Source organism: Diorhabda sublineata, chromosome 8 (genome assembly GCF_026230105.1).
Source record: "Diorhabda sublineata isolate icDioSubl1.1 chromosome 8, icDioSubl1.1, whole genome shotgun sequence".
In the NCBI taxonomy this organism is placed as follows: domain Eukaryota; kingdom Metazoa; phylum Arthropoda; class Insecta; order Coleoptera; family Chrysomelidae; genus Diorhabda; species Diorhabda sublineata.
Window position 1 is genome coordinate 15,910,034 of NC_079481.1, and position 17,117 is coordinate 15,927,150.

General features: G+C 31.9%; 1 protein-coding gene across 2 annotated transcripts in view; it reads right to left on the bottom strand.

Annotated features, from left to right (window-relative positions):
* LOC130448166 (protein sidekick) overlaps positions 1 to 17,117 on the bottom strand; it is a 582,707-nt gene that overhangs the window by 26,202 nt on the left and 539,388 nt on the right. For both annotated transcript variants that reach the window (XM_056785411.1, XM_056785410.1), the window contains exons 13-19: positions 15,077 to 15,255; positions 12,131 to 12,254; positions 10,473 to 10,802; positions 9,728 to 10,389; positions 8,400 to 8,628; positions 6,598 to 6,900; positions 5,499 to 5,873 (exon numbers count right to left, since the gene is read on the bottom strand). In XM_056785411.1, coding sequence (XP_056641389.1) covers positions 5,499 to 5,873; positions 6,598 to 6,900; positions 8,400 to 8,628; positions 9,728 to 10,389; positions 10,473 to 10,802; positions 12,131 to 12,254; positions 15,077 to 15,255 — 2,202 coding nt within the window. The remainder of the gene's footprint in view (positions 1 to 5,498; positions 5,874 to 6,597; positions 6,901 to 8,399; positions 8,629 to 9,727; positions 10,390 to 10,472; positions 10,803 to 12,130; positions 12,255 to 15,076; positions 15,256 to 17,117) is intronic.

Genomic DNA, 17,117 nt, shown 5'->3' on the forward strand with positions numbered 1-17,117 from the left:
TAGAAGCTAAATTACTTATTGATACTGGATCAGAAGCATCAATGATTAATCAAAATTTTGTTGATAAATTAAATATTCCTACAAATAAAATTATTAAAATGCCAAAAATAAATTTAATAGGTACTAATTCAAAGAAAATATGTGAAATTAATAGATTAATAAATATAAACGCTAATATTAAGGAAAAAGAATTTAATTTACAAGTATTAATTGCTCCAGATATTGAGACAGAAATAATAATAGGATATGATGAGCTAGAAAAACATAAAGCCATAATAGATATTGAAGAAAGAAGATTAAAATTGGATGGAACATGGATTAACTTTGAAATAATAGCTTTGAAGGAAGAAGGTAAAGTAGTTAATAATATGTACAAGGAAGAATTGAATAAAAATTATGATGATGAAGAAGAAGGGGAAGATGAAATTATAATGGATTGTCCAGATGACAGAAAAGAAGAAATAAAAATGTTAATGAATAAATATAATAATTTATTTTCAAAGGAAAATAGAATTGCGAAAGATTATGTACATAAAATAGAAGTCAATGAAGATATTAAGAATTTCAAAGCTAAAACTTATCCTATTCCATACAAGTATAAAGATCAAGTGAGAAGATGCATAAAAGAACTATTGGAAAATAAAATAATAGAAAGAAGCAACTCACAATACATTAATCCTATTGTTGTGATATTAAAAAAGAATGGAGAATTGAGACTTTGTTTAGATGCAAGAAATATAAATAAATTTTCAAAACCTCAATATGAAGCACCTATGTCAGTTGAATCTATTTTGGGACGTATAACAAGAACATCTATATTTTCAAGACTAGACTTAAAACATAGTTTTTGGTTGATTCCTTTACATGAGGATAGTCGGGATTTTACAGCTTTTTCCATAGACGGAGAAATCTATAGATTTTGTGTTGTGCTATTTGGTGTACAAAGTGCATGTAGTTCATTAGTAAGGGCACTAAATAAAATATTAAATAAGTATGAATCATTTGTTCTTCATTATGTGGATGACATTTTGATTTTTTCCAAAAATATATAAGAACATCATTTTCATCTTGAGACTATTTTGAAAGATCTTGATTCTGCAGGCTTAAAATTAAATAAAGAAAAATGTGAATTTTTTAAAAACGAGATAATATATTTGGGATACAAAATAAACCAAAATGTTATACAATTAGATCCTCAAAGAATAAAGATAATTCAAGAATATGCTAGACCTAAAAATTTAAAGACTTTAAGAGGCTTCTTAGGGATGCTAAATTATTATAAAAGAATGATTCCTGATTTAAGCAATAAAGAAATACCATTAATAGAGCTGCTAAAGAAAAATGTGAAATGGCAATGGACGGAACAAAGAGAAAATGCTTTTCAAGAAATTAAGGAACAATTTGCAGAAAACATAAAGATCATCCAAGGTATGATATTCCATTTATTTTAAGGACTGATGCATCTATCAATAGACTGGCCGGAGTATTGATACAAGAACAGGAAGAAAGGGAAGTTCCTATTTGTTTTGTTTCTAGAACAACAAAGAAAAGTGAAAGGAATTACAGTGTGAGTGAACTTGAACTTGCCAGCATCATATTCGCCATAAAGAAATTGCGATTTTATTTACTTGGGAATCATTTTACCATAGAAAGTGATAATCAAGCGTTAACATCTATCTTAAATAATAAATATGGTAATAATAGAATCCATCGCTGGGCATTGTTACTACAAGAATATGATTTCACAATTAAATATATTCCTGGAAAGTTAAATGTGGTACCAGATGCCATTACCAGAATGAAAGAAAAATCAAGAGATACTGGAAGACAAATTAAAATAGGGGTAAATATTTTAAAGGAGGTAGAAGGTAGGATATATATATATATATATATATATATATATATATATATATATATATATATATAATGTTTTGTTGAAGGGGTGCTTGTGGTGGTAACTAAAAGTTATCGGTGGACTAACTGCGAAGACTATAAATTGTGTTTAAGCCTTTGCCATCTTGTTTTAAAAACAAAGAACCGACATTTTCTCAAATTTCCTGTTATGTTGCCCATAAAACCGGCCCGGGTCTGTTGTATAAGAAGTATATTGCATTTTTTTTATGTTACAGAAACTACACTTGTGCCTTAGCTCTCAACTTTTAAAGCTATGGATTAAGTACCAGACCTTCCAGTAGGACTACCAAAAGGTAAAACAAGTAACGATTATAAATTTCTTTTTTGTAATACGTTCAAAAAGTAAAGTGAATTGTTTATTATTATAATTGAAAATGCGAAAAAGGTATCATTCTGCTAAAAGTAGTTTCCAAAAGAAAATTAGGAACAATTGCGAACCTTGCGAATATATACGCATATATAAGGATTATATTCGTTCCATATTGGACGATGGGTGTATATTATATGGGTCAACATCTAAAACAAATCTTTTAAGGATTGACCATATTCAATATAAAGCATCAAAAATTTGTATGGGGCTTATGATGTCATTTCCTTACCAAGCAGTTTTGGCAGAAATTCAGAAACCACCATTAAATATTCGTAAACAATATTTAGCCGAGAAACAAATAATTAAATATATATCATTTAATACGGAAATTATGCAAAAAGTTGCCTTCATAAATATTTGTAATCTTACAACATCTTATTGGAGAATAAAATCATCTCCTCATTTGGCAGAGGCCTTTATAATAGTCCGAGCGTCTCCATCAAACATTTATAATCAGGAACTTATCTTCGAAATAAAAAACTTATTATACCAATTAAACATTGATAATAAACAAATTATTCTTATATGGGTAAAAGGTCATAGCGGCATTGGGGGTAAAGGGATGGTAGATCACGAGGCAAAAGAAGCAAATGTAATTAGCAAATATAAGAAATCCATTAGAATCAGATGGAGAGAAGCTTACAATAACCTAAGCAAAAAATCAGAAAATCTATTTCCAGCTTCACCCAAATCTACCAAATAGCATTCCACATATAACAAATTTCGATTATAGTAAAAAATACAAAAAATAATAACGCAACTAAAATTACATCATGGTTGTTTTCCGGTACACCTTTATAAATTGAAAATTAAATTTAAAAAAAATGTCTGAGGCCATCACTTCTTCTACTCACACATACACACACAATATTATAATAAATATAATTTTATTCAATTATTTAAAAAAATTGATAGTTTTTAAAGGTGCAGATGAAAGATTAAAATATGATGACTTCTTGTTTATAATAACATACAAACACACAAGAAAATCCAAAAAGAAGCGGTATAGTGGTACTTTTATAATGATTATGTATTTAGGGCACTGTCGCCTCAATGGACAACTGAAGACGTTAGACTTACCAGCAGCTTGCAGATTCTGTTGCGCAAAGAACGTTTCCAGATAAACAAAGTTGCCAACTCCTTAAACATTACTTCAAGTGAGCTGGATAAGGTTAACTGATGACTGCTTTTTACATTTTGTTATTAAACTGGAGAGATACGGCGAGTTATCAGTCAAATACAGTCTATTTGTAACAACTCGATTCATACAATTTTTGCAATAATATTTACTGTTGTTTATTTCACATGACATACCGAGAGATTGAGGCATTTTTGAGCATTATTATGACAATATTTGGTGGTGAGAAACTCTGTTCCAAATGGATCCTACATAACGTGACCAAAACCCAAAAGAAGACTCGTATCTACTGGTACATTGAAATATTGAAGAAATAAGTTCTTCAAATACTGTAAATAATCACGCATCTATGAATTTAACTCCGAAATAATACAGGAATCGACTGTATCTGTTCTTTAAGGTGAGCCCTATCCAACAAAAGTTATTGGTAGGAGACATACATTGATGCAAATGGTTCCCTTTTTCTATGGCATTATCGTCTTATGACAACAGTGGCATTGGAATGGCACAGGGTACTACGGTAGAATTTATAACCACCCAGATGATTGAGTTAATGGACCTTCCACCATCCAACCCTGATTTGATATTATTGTGCCTGTATACTGAAAGCAAACTGCGAACTCAACAATTTTCAAGAACATAATAAGCCATTTTTGCTCTCAAAGTAATGATAATGGAGAAAGAAATACTTGTGATTAAAACTTGAAAAAAAATCAGAAGTTAATACTCTTGTATTGAACGAAAAATTCGAAGGTGAAAATTTTAACCGCTTACTTTATTACAAAAAGCACTATTTTAGTAACCAAACTTGCAACAAAAAGAGGATATTCCATAAAACATGGTAATGAGGAAAACTATTATGACATTGACCGAAAAATATCAATATTTTTGGGACATATCAGTATCGAAAACCTAACAATAAGCAACTTGACAGCGAGGCTTCTTGTTAAAAGACACAAATTCTGAAATAAACTTCTGGAGAATACCTAAGATTAAATATATCATCATCATATCAAATAGTACTAATAAGGAGAATATCCAAGATTTTATATATTATCATATCAAAAGATACTAATAAAGTTATTTCAATGTTTTATCGCATACATATGGAAACACTCATATATCAAATGACATTTTATGCTCAAAGAGCAGAGTTGCTTTAAATGCCATAACTTTCGAATTGGTATGCTAAGGGCTTGTGCTGGAGTTCAAAAAAGTTCTATGTAAACTGGTAAGCAATAGCTGTAGAACCAACTCGTCACGGTTACTCTGACAATCAGATCTGATCCACTAGTCAGAATGGGATCAGAAAAACCACCAGTAATTTCCTCATTGCTGAGAAGTCTTTTCACGAGATAGTTTCTACTTAGATGGGCCTTCTGCCTATCTTTTTAATCAACTGTTCCATTTAAACAGGCTTGAAAGACGACTGCTGATAGGTCTTTTTACCAAAAACGGTCATCTGAAAAGTCATCTCCATGCTATAAGTATCACAGATGATCCGGATTGCTGCTGCTATATGGAGGAGCTGCAGACTATAGACTACGTCATCCGTGAGTGTCCAGCCCTCAAACTTTGAAGGTTCACAACACATAGGCTCAGTGACATTAAAAGTTTCAAACCAAAGTGTCTGATTAGATTTTTCAAGAATATCGACTTTTGGTACTTTCAAGTAAGTCAAAACGCGTCGATCAGAAGGCTTATGAGCGCAATGGTCTCTGACTCAACTTTGAACTACTATTCTTAAGCCGGCTCTTCGCTATAAATAAACAGTTCAAGGAAACAAATTTTACACAGTTTTGCAATAGCGACTCTCAAAAGTATAATTCACAATTGCACAATATTTAGAAGATATACTTTATTTTTTGTTAATTTTTTACTTGATTATCTATTTCAATGATATGATCCGCGTTTTCCTTCATCAAAACATGTACCCCTTCTAGTGCTGCCACTGGTAGATCTTCAAGTTTTTAGAAGAAACAGGCTAGGGTGTAAAACCACTGGTCCAAAAAACCTTTTGTGAATTATTTGTGTGACCTTTTGTTTTATTTCATAATTAAAAAAATTTATATTTACCTGGTGTCCAACTGAAAGTGATATGATGGCTTTGAATTTGACTTTTACTGATTTGTGGCATAGATGGTGGCTGAGGAATATCTCTATTGTTAGTTGTATAAACTAATGCATGAGCCGTTTTCCCCCATCCTAATCTCGTTTGAGCTGTCACCGAAAATAAATAATATTTTTCTGGTTCTAATTGAGTAAATCTGAATGTTCTTCCCGATGGTGGAAACTCTTTTGAAAACTTATTATTTGTTTTTACACTATCCAAATGGTATGTTACTTTGTACGCTAAAATTTCGCCATTAGGTTCTTCTGGTACATCCCAAATAATTCGCGCTGAGCTAACAGATACATCGGGGAATGATACATTTGATGGAGCACCAGGTACTGCAATAAAAATAGAAAAAAATTCTTATGTTAATACATTTTTAAAATAAAACTAAATTATATTTGTGAAGATATTGCTATAGGAAAACCATAATGAATAATCTCGTAGATACCAAAAGGTGTTCATGTCAATTCTTGACAGGGTTAAAAACTGATTATTTATATAAATATAAATCTTTTCAATGAATTTTTGTAAGTGTAGAACTGACTGACAGGAGTAAGATGGTGTGACAAAACATTTTCTAATATAATGTGTCATACAAAACAGGAAAAATCTAGCAGATCTTTATTAATACAGATTCTGGAGGGACATTGAAGAAATTCCAAATCACCTAATTGTGCAATTTAAAGCAAACGAAAGAAATTTTTGGGAAATTTTGTGACCTACTTGAAACCAGTTTCTATTTGAGAGTTCATAACAACTGCATGGGAATGTTTTCGATAGAAACAGCTTTGACAGGAAGGACACAATAGACTTAAAGTCACTGTGTCACGTTACCTCTTAAACAATCTACAAAATAGAGGTTTCAATAAAGTTTATTATAATTATGATAGAGTTTTTAGTTCGAAGAATTAATTGTTGCCGAGGATTGTAAAACGGTGAATAGTTACTTTCATAAAAGTTGGTAAAAGTCCTCGATAAAAAACAGTCCATTGTCTCGCTTGCTTGCCTCGGATAACAAGTTTTTCGTTTATGGTACATCAATAATTATTAATAACTTACCGTCTTCAAATGTTCTAATTCTAACAGCTGGTTTACTGGGTTCACCATCGCCGAGTCTTGTATAAGCTCTAACTTGAATATGATACATCACAAATTTCTTTAATTCAGTAAGAGTAGTTGTGAATGTAGAATTATTAGGAATTTGTTTATATTGAACTGGTGATTTATTTTCAGCAGCATAGAATACTTTGAAGCCTTCTATTAATCCATTTTGATGTTCTTTTGGAACATCACCCCATTTTACTACTATGGTGGTTGAAGAAGTTGCGTTAGCTTCCACATTCATCGGCCCAAAAGATGGGACTGAAAATACATAATTACATTTATGTACAATTAATTAAGATTATGATCTAATAAACTTGGGAGGAAATACCCACTATTTCTGAATAGTGATATGTGCAATGGGCTTACCAATAATGGTTGACCATATTCTTTGTATTAAAACTATTTTGTTACTTAATAACCAAAATTTTAATTCTTAATATCTAACCAACAACCGTCTCATCTTGTTGGTTAACACAAACAACTCAAATTACTACTTTGGAAAACACTATTTATTAAACAAGAAAATAATTAATTAAACTTGGTTTTAATAATTCAACTAGCCTACTCGACGAATGTCAAACTATTAAGAACTTCTTATATGTGTACAAGCCGCCTTAAATACTAAGTCCTATCGTATACAAAAGGGACACTTTGTACTACTCAACTATACGAATAACAGAACCTAATGGTTCCCATCAGAAGTGATCATTCACATATAAGAGTAAATAATTATGTTAGAACAATGTGGGCCTACCAAATTCCCTATAAGCTGGATATTAAGAAAATGGGCAAATGCCCGTGAATTTCCCCAAAACTTTTTTAAGCACCCAAGGTTTGTGTATTTATAACATTTTTTTAAAAAATTATTTTCAATTACAGGTTTAGATGTACTACAAGAGATAGAGGACTTGGCTGATTTCAGAGACAAGCAAGGAATTTGATTCGGACAGTTTGTAAGGGAAGGACTGGAAAGCATTAATCTTGTAAATCATTTACTGTGGTGGCGAGGATTAAGAACCTGAAAATTAACGAAATAAAAATGGGATACCAGTAACATCTACTGCCACTGAGAAAACACTCAACATATTTGGTTGAATTCACAATATAAAGAGAAATTGGATTATTATGTAATTGTTTCAAATAAAAGAATCTGGTTAGATTTTATAAGAACATCGGCCTTTGGTAGATTCAAGTAAGGCAGAACTCGTCTAACCTTCTCAGCTGACGTTTGTGCCTTTGGACGCTTCTGACGTGGTCCACTGGCTGCAGTCAACTCAGATCATGATCGTTTTGGTTCCAGAGTGAAGTGATGGATCCATGAGCCTTCTGATATCTTCACGACCTTAGCTATCTCATGCAATTTCAATTTACGGTTAGATATAACCACCTCATCTGGACGACTAAAACGTTCACCATCATCGGTGTCTGTACGACTACATTTAAATTCAGCAAACCAATAACAAATGATTCTTTACGATGAAGCAGAGTCCGGATAATACTTTTGAAACCATTGCTAGGCTTACTATACTGTATTTTTTTCATCAATGATCAATTGACACACAAAATTGTTTTGAATTCATTTTTTTTAATTAACAAAAGTAGCTTTACTCAAATGGCTGTTATTGTTTTCTAACTAATGGAAATGTCATAAAATATAACACATAGCCTTTTGAAAGTTGGTACTTATTCTTAATAAAATATATGTAGAGTGAGGATAAATTTGGAAAATGATAATAATAGAGAACATCTAAACTTGCCTGATTCTCTTGTTCTTTCAAGAGCAGTAGGACCTGTTGGTGAACATCCTACATCATTGCAAGCTTGCATTTTTACTTCATACAACGCGAATTCCTCCAATCCAATAATAATATGCGAATTAGCAGTATGATCTTCAATAGTAGAACTGTGTGCGAAACCAGTGCGAATTTCAGTATAAGTTATGTTGTAGCCTCTAGGATTTCCGAACCATTCGGTTTGTTGTAAAGGCTAGAACACATCAAGGTATATTTCATTCAATTGATGATTTCATTCATTAGAAATATTTAGACTAGATTTCTACTACACAGATAAAAAAAAACTTATGTTACAATAATCGAGATGTGTAAGAAAAGTACCAGCCTGAGCTAGTTCAGTTTGTTTATCTTAATCCAAAGTTCAACTACTTATGGTTAACACAATTAACAACAATCACAAATCATTTTTGAAAAGCCAAAAGGACGTTAAAGATCAAACTAGCGCAAGGAGATAGGTGAAAAACAATTTTGTTAGCACACATATGTACAAGTAGAAAGTGGAGAAGAAGAACCGATAGAGAATTGCAAAATATACTATACAGTGAGCCAGATGTGAATTTGAGACTACGATGGTTTAGAGAGCTCTCTCCCAATTTTTTTTGTATAGTTGATATTCTGCTGTTCCTGTGGTGGGTAAACCATATTCTATATGTTCTTTAACATAATTTATTAATGCCAACAATTGTTTATTGGTTGACCCATCTCTTTTTTTCTTCATATTATTCACAAATCTCTTTCTTAAAGTGCCATCTTTAGTAGAAGGTTAGCGACCATCACGACTATTTGTATTTTATTCACAGCTGCTCTAAACAATAGGTTAGATGTGCAGTTAAACCACTACTTTAAGTATCTTTCCCTTTATAATCAATCTCTGGAATTTGTATCGTTGTCCCCCCATTACATGACCAAAGTACTCTAATTTCCAGGCTTTTATGTTTATTGATCATAAATAAAATTAAACAATTATTGTGATTATACCGATAAGTTTGGTTATAAATTTTATTTTAATTTGACAGGTGGTTTTGGCTCGCAGAACACAGAGCTATTGTATTTTCAAGGATTTTGTAACGTTTCCAAATTTGTTATACCTAACTTCGGTATGTAAATATAACCATATCGTTAAAGATTAGAAATTAACCAGGTAGTTAAAACTGAACAATACAGAATACTCAACAATAACCGAAAAGTTACAGAATAGACCCCATAGACATACAAATATAACTAAAATAGTTCAGTTTTCCACATTAAAAGGTTCATATCATAAACTTAATACTGAGGTAATTTATACTTACAATCCACCTGACTCTGAGCTCTGTTGCACTCATTGCTCTAACAGTAACGTTCTTTGGTGGAAAAGCAGGTGGAGCTTGAATTGTCTGAAATTCTTTAGTAGCCTCACTCGGCACAGAAGCTCCAACAACATTATTGGCAATTAATCTCAATTTGTAGACTGTAAACGGCACTAAGCCAGTGACAGTAATAGTGGTAGCATCAGGATCTGATATTTCATAAACTGTAAACCAAGTCATATTTCTAGACGTCTGAGCCTCAACGGTCCATTTAGTAATAGATGAATTTCCATCAAAGCCCGGTGTAAATTGTAAGACAACGGAAAAAGCTTCTATGTTTGACAGTGCTAATTTAGATGGAGGATGCGGTAACACCGGTTCTACTCCTGATTGAATTATAGCGACCTTAGAGGGACTCGGTCCGACAGCTGTCCAGGCTGATACTTCGAAACGATAATGTGTCGTGGCTTGCAAATCATTCACTTTTATGCTTAAAGTGTCTGCTGTTAAGTTTTTCACTCGGATGGTACTAGGTTCGTCTTTGATTTGATAAGTTAATTGGTAACCTTTTAAAATCCCATTGATATTTTTAGGAGGTTGCCAAAGTACTTTAACAGCCCTGTCGCTTATTTCGTCAAACTGAAGATTGGACACTTCATCAGGAACTGAAATATAACATAATTTAGGTATATGGAATTAAACTCCATCAAGTAGAAGCAACTCCCGATTTTTGTCAAATTTCACTTACCATCTTCTTTTGTCTTAACATAATAATAATCACTCATCTGTCCGTCTCCGGGATCAGTAAAGCATACAACTGTGATATTGTATGCTTTGAATTTATTGAGATGAGTCATGATAGCTTTTTGTTCGGCATAGGGATCGAGTAGATTGGGGTGAACAGTCATCATGTTAGTTTCGATGTTACCTCTAGTAGGATGCCATTGCCAAGCTTGAATTTTATAACCTTGGTTAATTCCGTTAATCTTTTGTGGATCTGGTGGTGTCCACCATATCTGAATCGACGTGGAATTCAAAGCTTTGACTTTTTTGATAATAGGGGGAGCTTCTGGGACACCTATAAAGAAAAATCATACATTCTAGGACTCACATATGAAGTGTGAATAAAAGTTAACAAATAATGAAAAACTTTTTTATTTTTCGGAAAAAGAGTTATTATTTTTATTAAAAGTTTTACATGCTTCAAAACCTAAAATACAACTATTAGATCCCTGAATTCAGCAGTCGTATACGAGGTTTGTCGCTAATAAAGCTGTAAAGTAGATTAGAGAACAGATTTAGGAAAATAATAGCTAACAAATCTAGATGAAAGAAAAAATTCCGACAGATTGGGTGATAGGTTTCATTTTACCATCTTTCACAAAACATGACAAAAGAGAAGCAATAATTATAGACGCATAAATTGCTATGCGTGACACTGAAACTTCACGAAAGTATATTAGAGAACAGATTTAGGAAAATAACAGGTAACAAAGCTGTTACAACAAATATGGATAGAAGAAAAAAATTCCACAGATTGGAAAATAGATTTTATAAAATGCCCAGCGTAATATTGAAAGTTTACGAAAGTATATTAGAGAACAGATTTAGGAAAATAATAGACAACCATTTAGAGGAATCACAAAGCAGTTTTAGGAAAGAAAAACTCACTCAGGAAAAAAGTATTTACAATGAGACAGTTAAAAGAGGAAAAAATGGAAACAAATCAAAACTAATACCTCGGTTTTTATAGACATTCAAAAAGCATTTGACAGTGTCTGAAGAAATCTAATATAGTATGGAGGATACTGAGTCTGACACTATTCAGAATAATAATGGATAATTGATTGAAATTATGAATTGGTTAAAAATAAAGATGAATTGAAGCATAAATTATTAACATGAAAGCATTAAAATCAAGGAATATAAACATCAATAAGAAGAACGGAAAAATAATGGTAGTGAGGAAAATTACACCCCAATGTTGAGATAGATAAAATATAATTAGAACAAATGAAGAGTTACAAATATACGTTGACATACAAGAAGCAGTTGTAATTGAAAGAAGAGCAACAATTAAAGATGTATTGTAAATTTCGGACCATACATAACTTTCTTTAAACAATTTTTTTTCAAATTAATTATAAAAAAAGTTTTCCATTTGCTACCAAATCACTTGAGATACTTTATTATTTATTTTGATTATTTCATATTATTTCTACACCCTTTTGAAGTTAGTAGTAACTTTTTTAATGATTCAAAAATGCGGTTGGGAACTTTAAAGTAAAAAAATCAAAATCCTCTAGTACCAAAAACAGTAGAGTATATATTGATGACTATACAAGATCAAGTAGAAAATGCTAGTGCGATGCCTTTGGATAATGCAATGCGATGCATAAATATTACCTTCTTTGGTTTTAATTTTGGCACCATCTGTAAAAACCCCAACGCCTTTATTGTTATAAGCTGCTATTTGGACAACGTAATCTTTCCAAGTTATTAAATCGGTGATAAGGTAGTTTCTTTGGGCCTAAAATATAAATAAAAATCATATAAGAAAATTTCAAAGGTTTAATTAGAATAAATTAAAATGGTTTAAATTTGGTGATACCTTCAAAGAAATAATAAAATAATAAATTAGGAATAATAAAAGGAGATAAAGACTACAAATAGCATGAAATCCAAGCTAGAATCGTGAAAGGTGCTAAAAAATGGATGAAAAATTCTCAAGAAAGATTATATACTACAGTATACGACCAACTACAACATTTGCTTGTGAAGCATAGATACTCAATGATAATGGAGGAACAACTGATGGAATGAAAGGAAAAGAAGAATATGGAAACAATACACGGCGGAGTCAATACAAAAGAGCGTAGAAAAAGGATCAATAAAAATCTAAAAAAAGGCTACTTGTGAGAGAGAGAGAGATGGCTAAGATGGTTGGGAAAAGTGGTCAAACCATGTTAATTCCATCTTTGAAAAACAATGTTTGGCAATATATATATATATATATATATATATATATATATATATATATATATATATATATATATATTGTAATATCACTTTAGAATCAGATTTGTTGATTAATTTCGTTGGTAGTATATCAAGAGTTTATTAGAAAAAGCAGAAGATCGACCCACCGTTAATTTAGAAGTAATTTTTTGTTTGTATGTATGTATGGGGCTCTTATAAGTGACAGACTAGTAGGGTACATTGTAGAGAAACTCTTCTTCGGATCCAGCAGATTGTCAACAGATACAGTGCATTTGATATCAGAAATAGTAGAAAAGTTCTATGAACGCGAAATGGACCTGCTTGTGATGTTTGTTTTGACAACGTAAACAGGAAACGCATAGATGAGAAAAAGAGGGGATCTCCTTAAATTATACTAAATTGGTAAAAATGACGATGAACAATCCTAAGACTAAAATTTTGATGGGGGATGGGCTAACAATGGTAATTCCAATAGAAAGAGGTGATAGGCACGATTCTGTTCAACATCGCATCAGACAGAGTAATAGATGAGATAGAGGCGAGAAAGACGTTATCTCAAAAGAGGGATATGTTGATGGCCTGGAGCCTGCTAATTAGGAGCCTAGAGAAACTTACAGAACACCTGATGGAATAGGTTTGGAGGTGAATTTTCAAAAAACAAAGTACAAGTTGGTAACTGAGAGAAGGAAAAATAATAAGAGGGAGATCATTCTGGGAGGAGACCAATTTTCAGGAAGTGAAATATTTCAAGTATTTGGGCCCAACATTATGCGAGGCAAATAATATAAGCGTAGAAGTGGCAAAGGGATTCAGAATGACAAATAAAGTGTACTGGAGGTATGTAAAGCTTCTGAGGAACAAAAACACAAGGTTTGGAATATATAAAATTAGAAATTAAACCCATTATATAGGGGGGTTGAAACCATGTGCTTGTTGGGGAAGGATGAAGAGGATCATCGAATATTGTAGAGAAAGATACTAGGACTGGTCAAAACCGATGGAGGACCCCTAAGAAGTTAATGAATCATAAGATCAAGAACGAGGTGAAAGCTTAAAGGGTTTAGATATATGTATACGAAAAAGACATCTGAAGTCGACCTAAAGCACGTTGGGGGCAACAAGCAACAAGCAAACTGAAGTGGGAGTGAGGATCTGGAGAAAAAACGTGGAGGATAGAAAGGAATGAGAAAGGAAGAAATTGTGACAGGTTGAGGTATAGTATAGTATATAGAGAAAGCATGGGTTGCTAGATACCTTGAGAAAATTCTCACAAAATATGAGCTCCTAATTTAAATAGAAAGATCTTCCGCATCGTATTTTTTATTTTTTTCCAATGGAAAATAATTTATACCCCATAATTAATTGCATGTACAAAAAAAAATTCTCGGAACATCTTATAAGTAATTTAAATTTCTACAAAAAAGTTATCTTATATTTTTTCTCGTAAAAACCTTGAATTGAATTGAAGATTTAAGTTTGATCAATTGGAGACAAATTTCCTTTTTGTTTTCTCTTATTATAATTTCCTGTACAATTTATTAACGATGAGGTATGAATTAATTTTTCCTATTGGACTGAGAAAAAAATAAAGAACTGTGGGGAATCTTCCTATTAAAATTGAGGGTTCATTTTTGGTTAAAATTTTTTAAGGTATCTAGCAACTAATTTTTCCGTGTCCCTTGTAAAATAAAAAATGATTTTTTCAACAAACCAATAGTTTCACTAGAATAAATTATATAAATTTTTTGTAGGAATTTTACAATAGATGATTTTCTTTAATTTACTTAATTAATTACTGTTGGACTCTGAGCAAAAATGAATTCTAGTTTTTAAACATTTATTTTATATTTATATTTATTATATTTAAAAGGACTATTATATTTTAATTTATTGCTTTAAAGTTTTTAGAAAACACATTTAAGACACATTGGTGCAGTTTGAATGAAAGGCCCGTATAGGCTTGATTTTATGACCTCAGGTACTTGTTGTAAAAAGGACTGTTTATTGTTATACCAAAAGTACAACCAAGCACTATGGTCTCTGTTCAAGAAATCATGTGTTTTACTTAGTACAGTCTAGAGTTGGACCTTGAAATGGAATATATTTTAAAATAGTTGGTCTGCGACTAAACTCGGTCCTGTGACGACTCTTCTCGAAAAGTGATTATAAAAATAAAAGATTCATAGTGAATATATATATATATATATATGTATATATATATATATATATATATATATATATATATATATATATATATGAAAATATATGAAAATCACAGACAAAATATTTTTAATAAAATCAGGAGGGGTTATAGTTATGCTCATCATAGAAATATAGAAAATTTTTATATACCTCGTTAGTTATATTTCTTATCGTCCATGGACTTTCCTTATATCCGTAAAGTCTGTAACGGATTATATATCCCAAAATTTGACCATTTCGATGTTCTTCTAAAGGCGGTTGCCACTGCGTTATTATTTCCGAAGAGCTTCTTGCTGATCCAACGAAACCAACTGGAGGACCGGAAGGCGCTATAAAAATCGAATTGTAACATTTTTATCGTATATTAAATTCTCTTATTAATATAAACTAACACATATGTGCTAATACCGAAAAGAGTGAGCTGAAATTAGGAAACTGCTAGTTCTAGATAGTTTCATCGTTTCAAAAGTCAAAGAAAGTCGTAAAATTTGTATCCATTAATACTTATGCCTAAATTTTTCATTCCCATGTTGTATCCACCCCCAGTTTTTTGTCAATATTATTTATGTTAACAAAAAAATATAGTGGAAATTAGGACCCTCATTATTCATAATTACAATAATAATATTCTATGCTAACCTTGTGCAGTGGTAAAAATTAGGATTTAAAACCTATATAACAAAAAAAACTACAGAGCATATGCATTTCTAGTTTTAATTGATATAACGTAGACAAATGCGGGTTTTATTTTTTAAAAATTACATCGTCCAAATGTTGGCCGTTACGTCGGACACTTTCTTGGAACCTGGCTTCGATATTTCTTGCCACTCGCTGGAGAAGTGCCGCCGAGATGCCATTATTACGCTAATCAAAAGTCATCTTTGAAAAAATTGGTTCGCGAGTTAACGATAATTTGTTTTTCCTAACTGTTGAAAATGCATCATACTTTTCATCTAACCAGTGTGTCACAGAGGATTTGCTAGGAATATTGTAACGAGGTGCCATAACTTTCAAAAGATTCTTGAAATCTTCATCTTCAACTATATAATGAAAAAGGCTGATTGTCTTTACAGATCATTATTGCATTATTAATTCTTTTAGTTTTATCACTAGTAGAAGTATACTACGAAACTACTTTTGATTGATCTCTGGCGTTTAAAAGGCAATTCCCTAATATAATCAATCTTTTGATTAGTTTGAGAATTGTTAGTACTTATCTCGCTAGTATTTATTGGCGGCGACGTAGAAGGCAACAGTTCATGTTCATTAGTGGTAGTTAGCTAGTATAGACTTGGCGCAACCAGTGAAGATTCTCCAATAATTAATATTATGCAAATTAACGTTGTCGTCGCTTATTAAAGTGATCTTATTTCGGATAAAAAGTCTCTATTTTCCCTAATCCTGCTCAATCAATAAAAATAATCTATCTGTCTTCATGATTAAACAACTTTTGAATGGGTACTGAGCAGAAAGCGCGAATGGGACGAATACATAAGAATGAATGAGTGAGCGAGGAAAGAATAGTAAGGATAGCACGAGACAACTCACCACTGGGGAGAAGAAGTATAGGAAGGCCACGAAAAAGATGGAGTGATAATCTTACCATCAATTGAGGCAATAGGCATGTTGTGAAGAATGAACAGGCAATCTGCTTAAAATGGAGTGGGAAGAAGAAGAAGAAGATTATTCACTACGACCACTACGTGAATTCTCCCAATTCCCTAGTTATTATCTTGCCAGAAGTAAAGTAGTACTTTTAACTACACGGAACCTTACCTATGATCCTATGGAATGTTTAAAATAACGATACACACAACGTATACTAAGCTATTAATAATATTGTCTTCTGTTGTTTTGACAACTGTGTATTTCATATCTACATGCGTGTTAATAGTATTCGTCATAAAAATGGAGTATCGAAATCAGCACCGCGAGATCAAATTTTGTGCGAAATTGGGTGATTCTGCAACTGAAACTTTTTGATGATTTTATGAGCCGTGTTTAGCAGATTTTAACTCAAGATTTCGCGATGAGGAAGCTCTGTACATATGATTTTGAGAAGCCCCTCAGAAGAGCAACAACATTGAATGTCAATAGTAGAAGATCGGATTATTACTAGTCATGAAAGCTTGATTATCTTCCTCGTCGTAAAAGAAACACGTTTGAAGTTTATTGAGTACATCAAAACAAA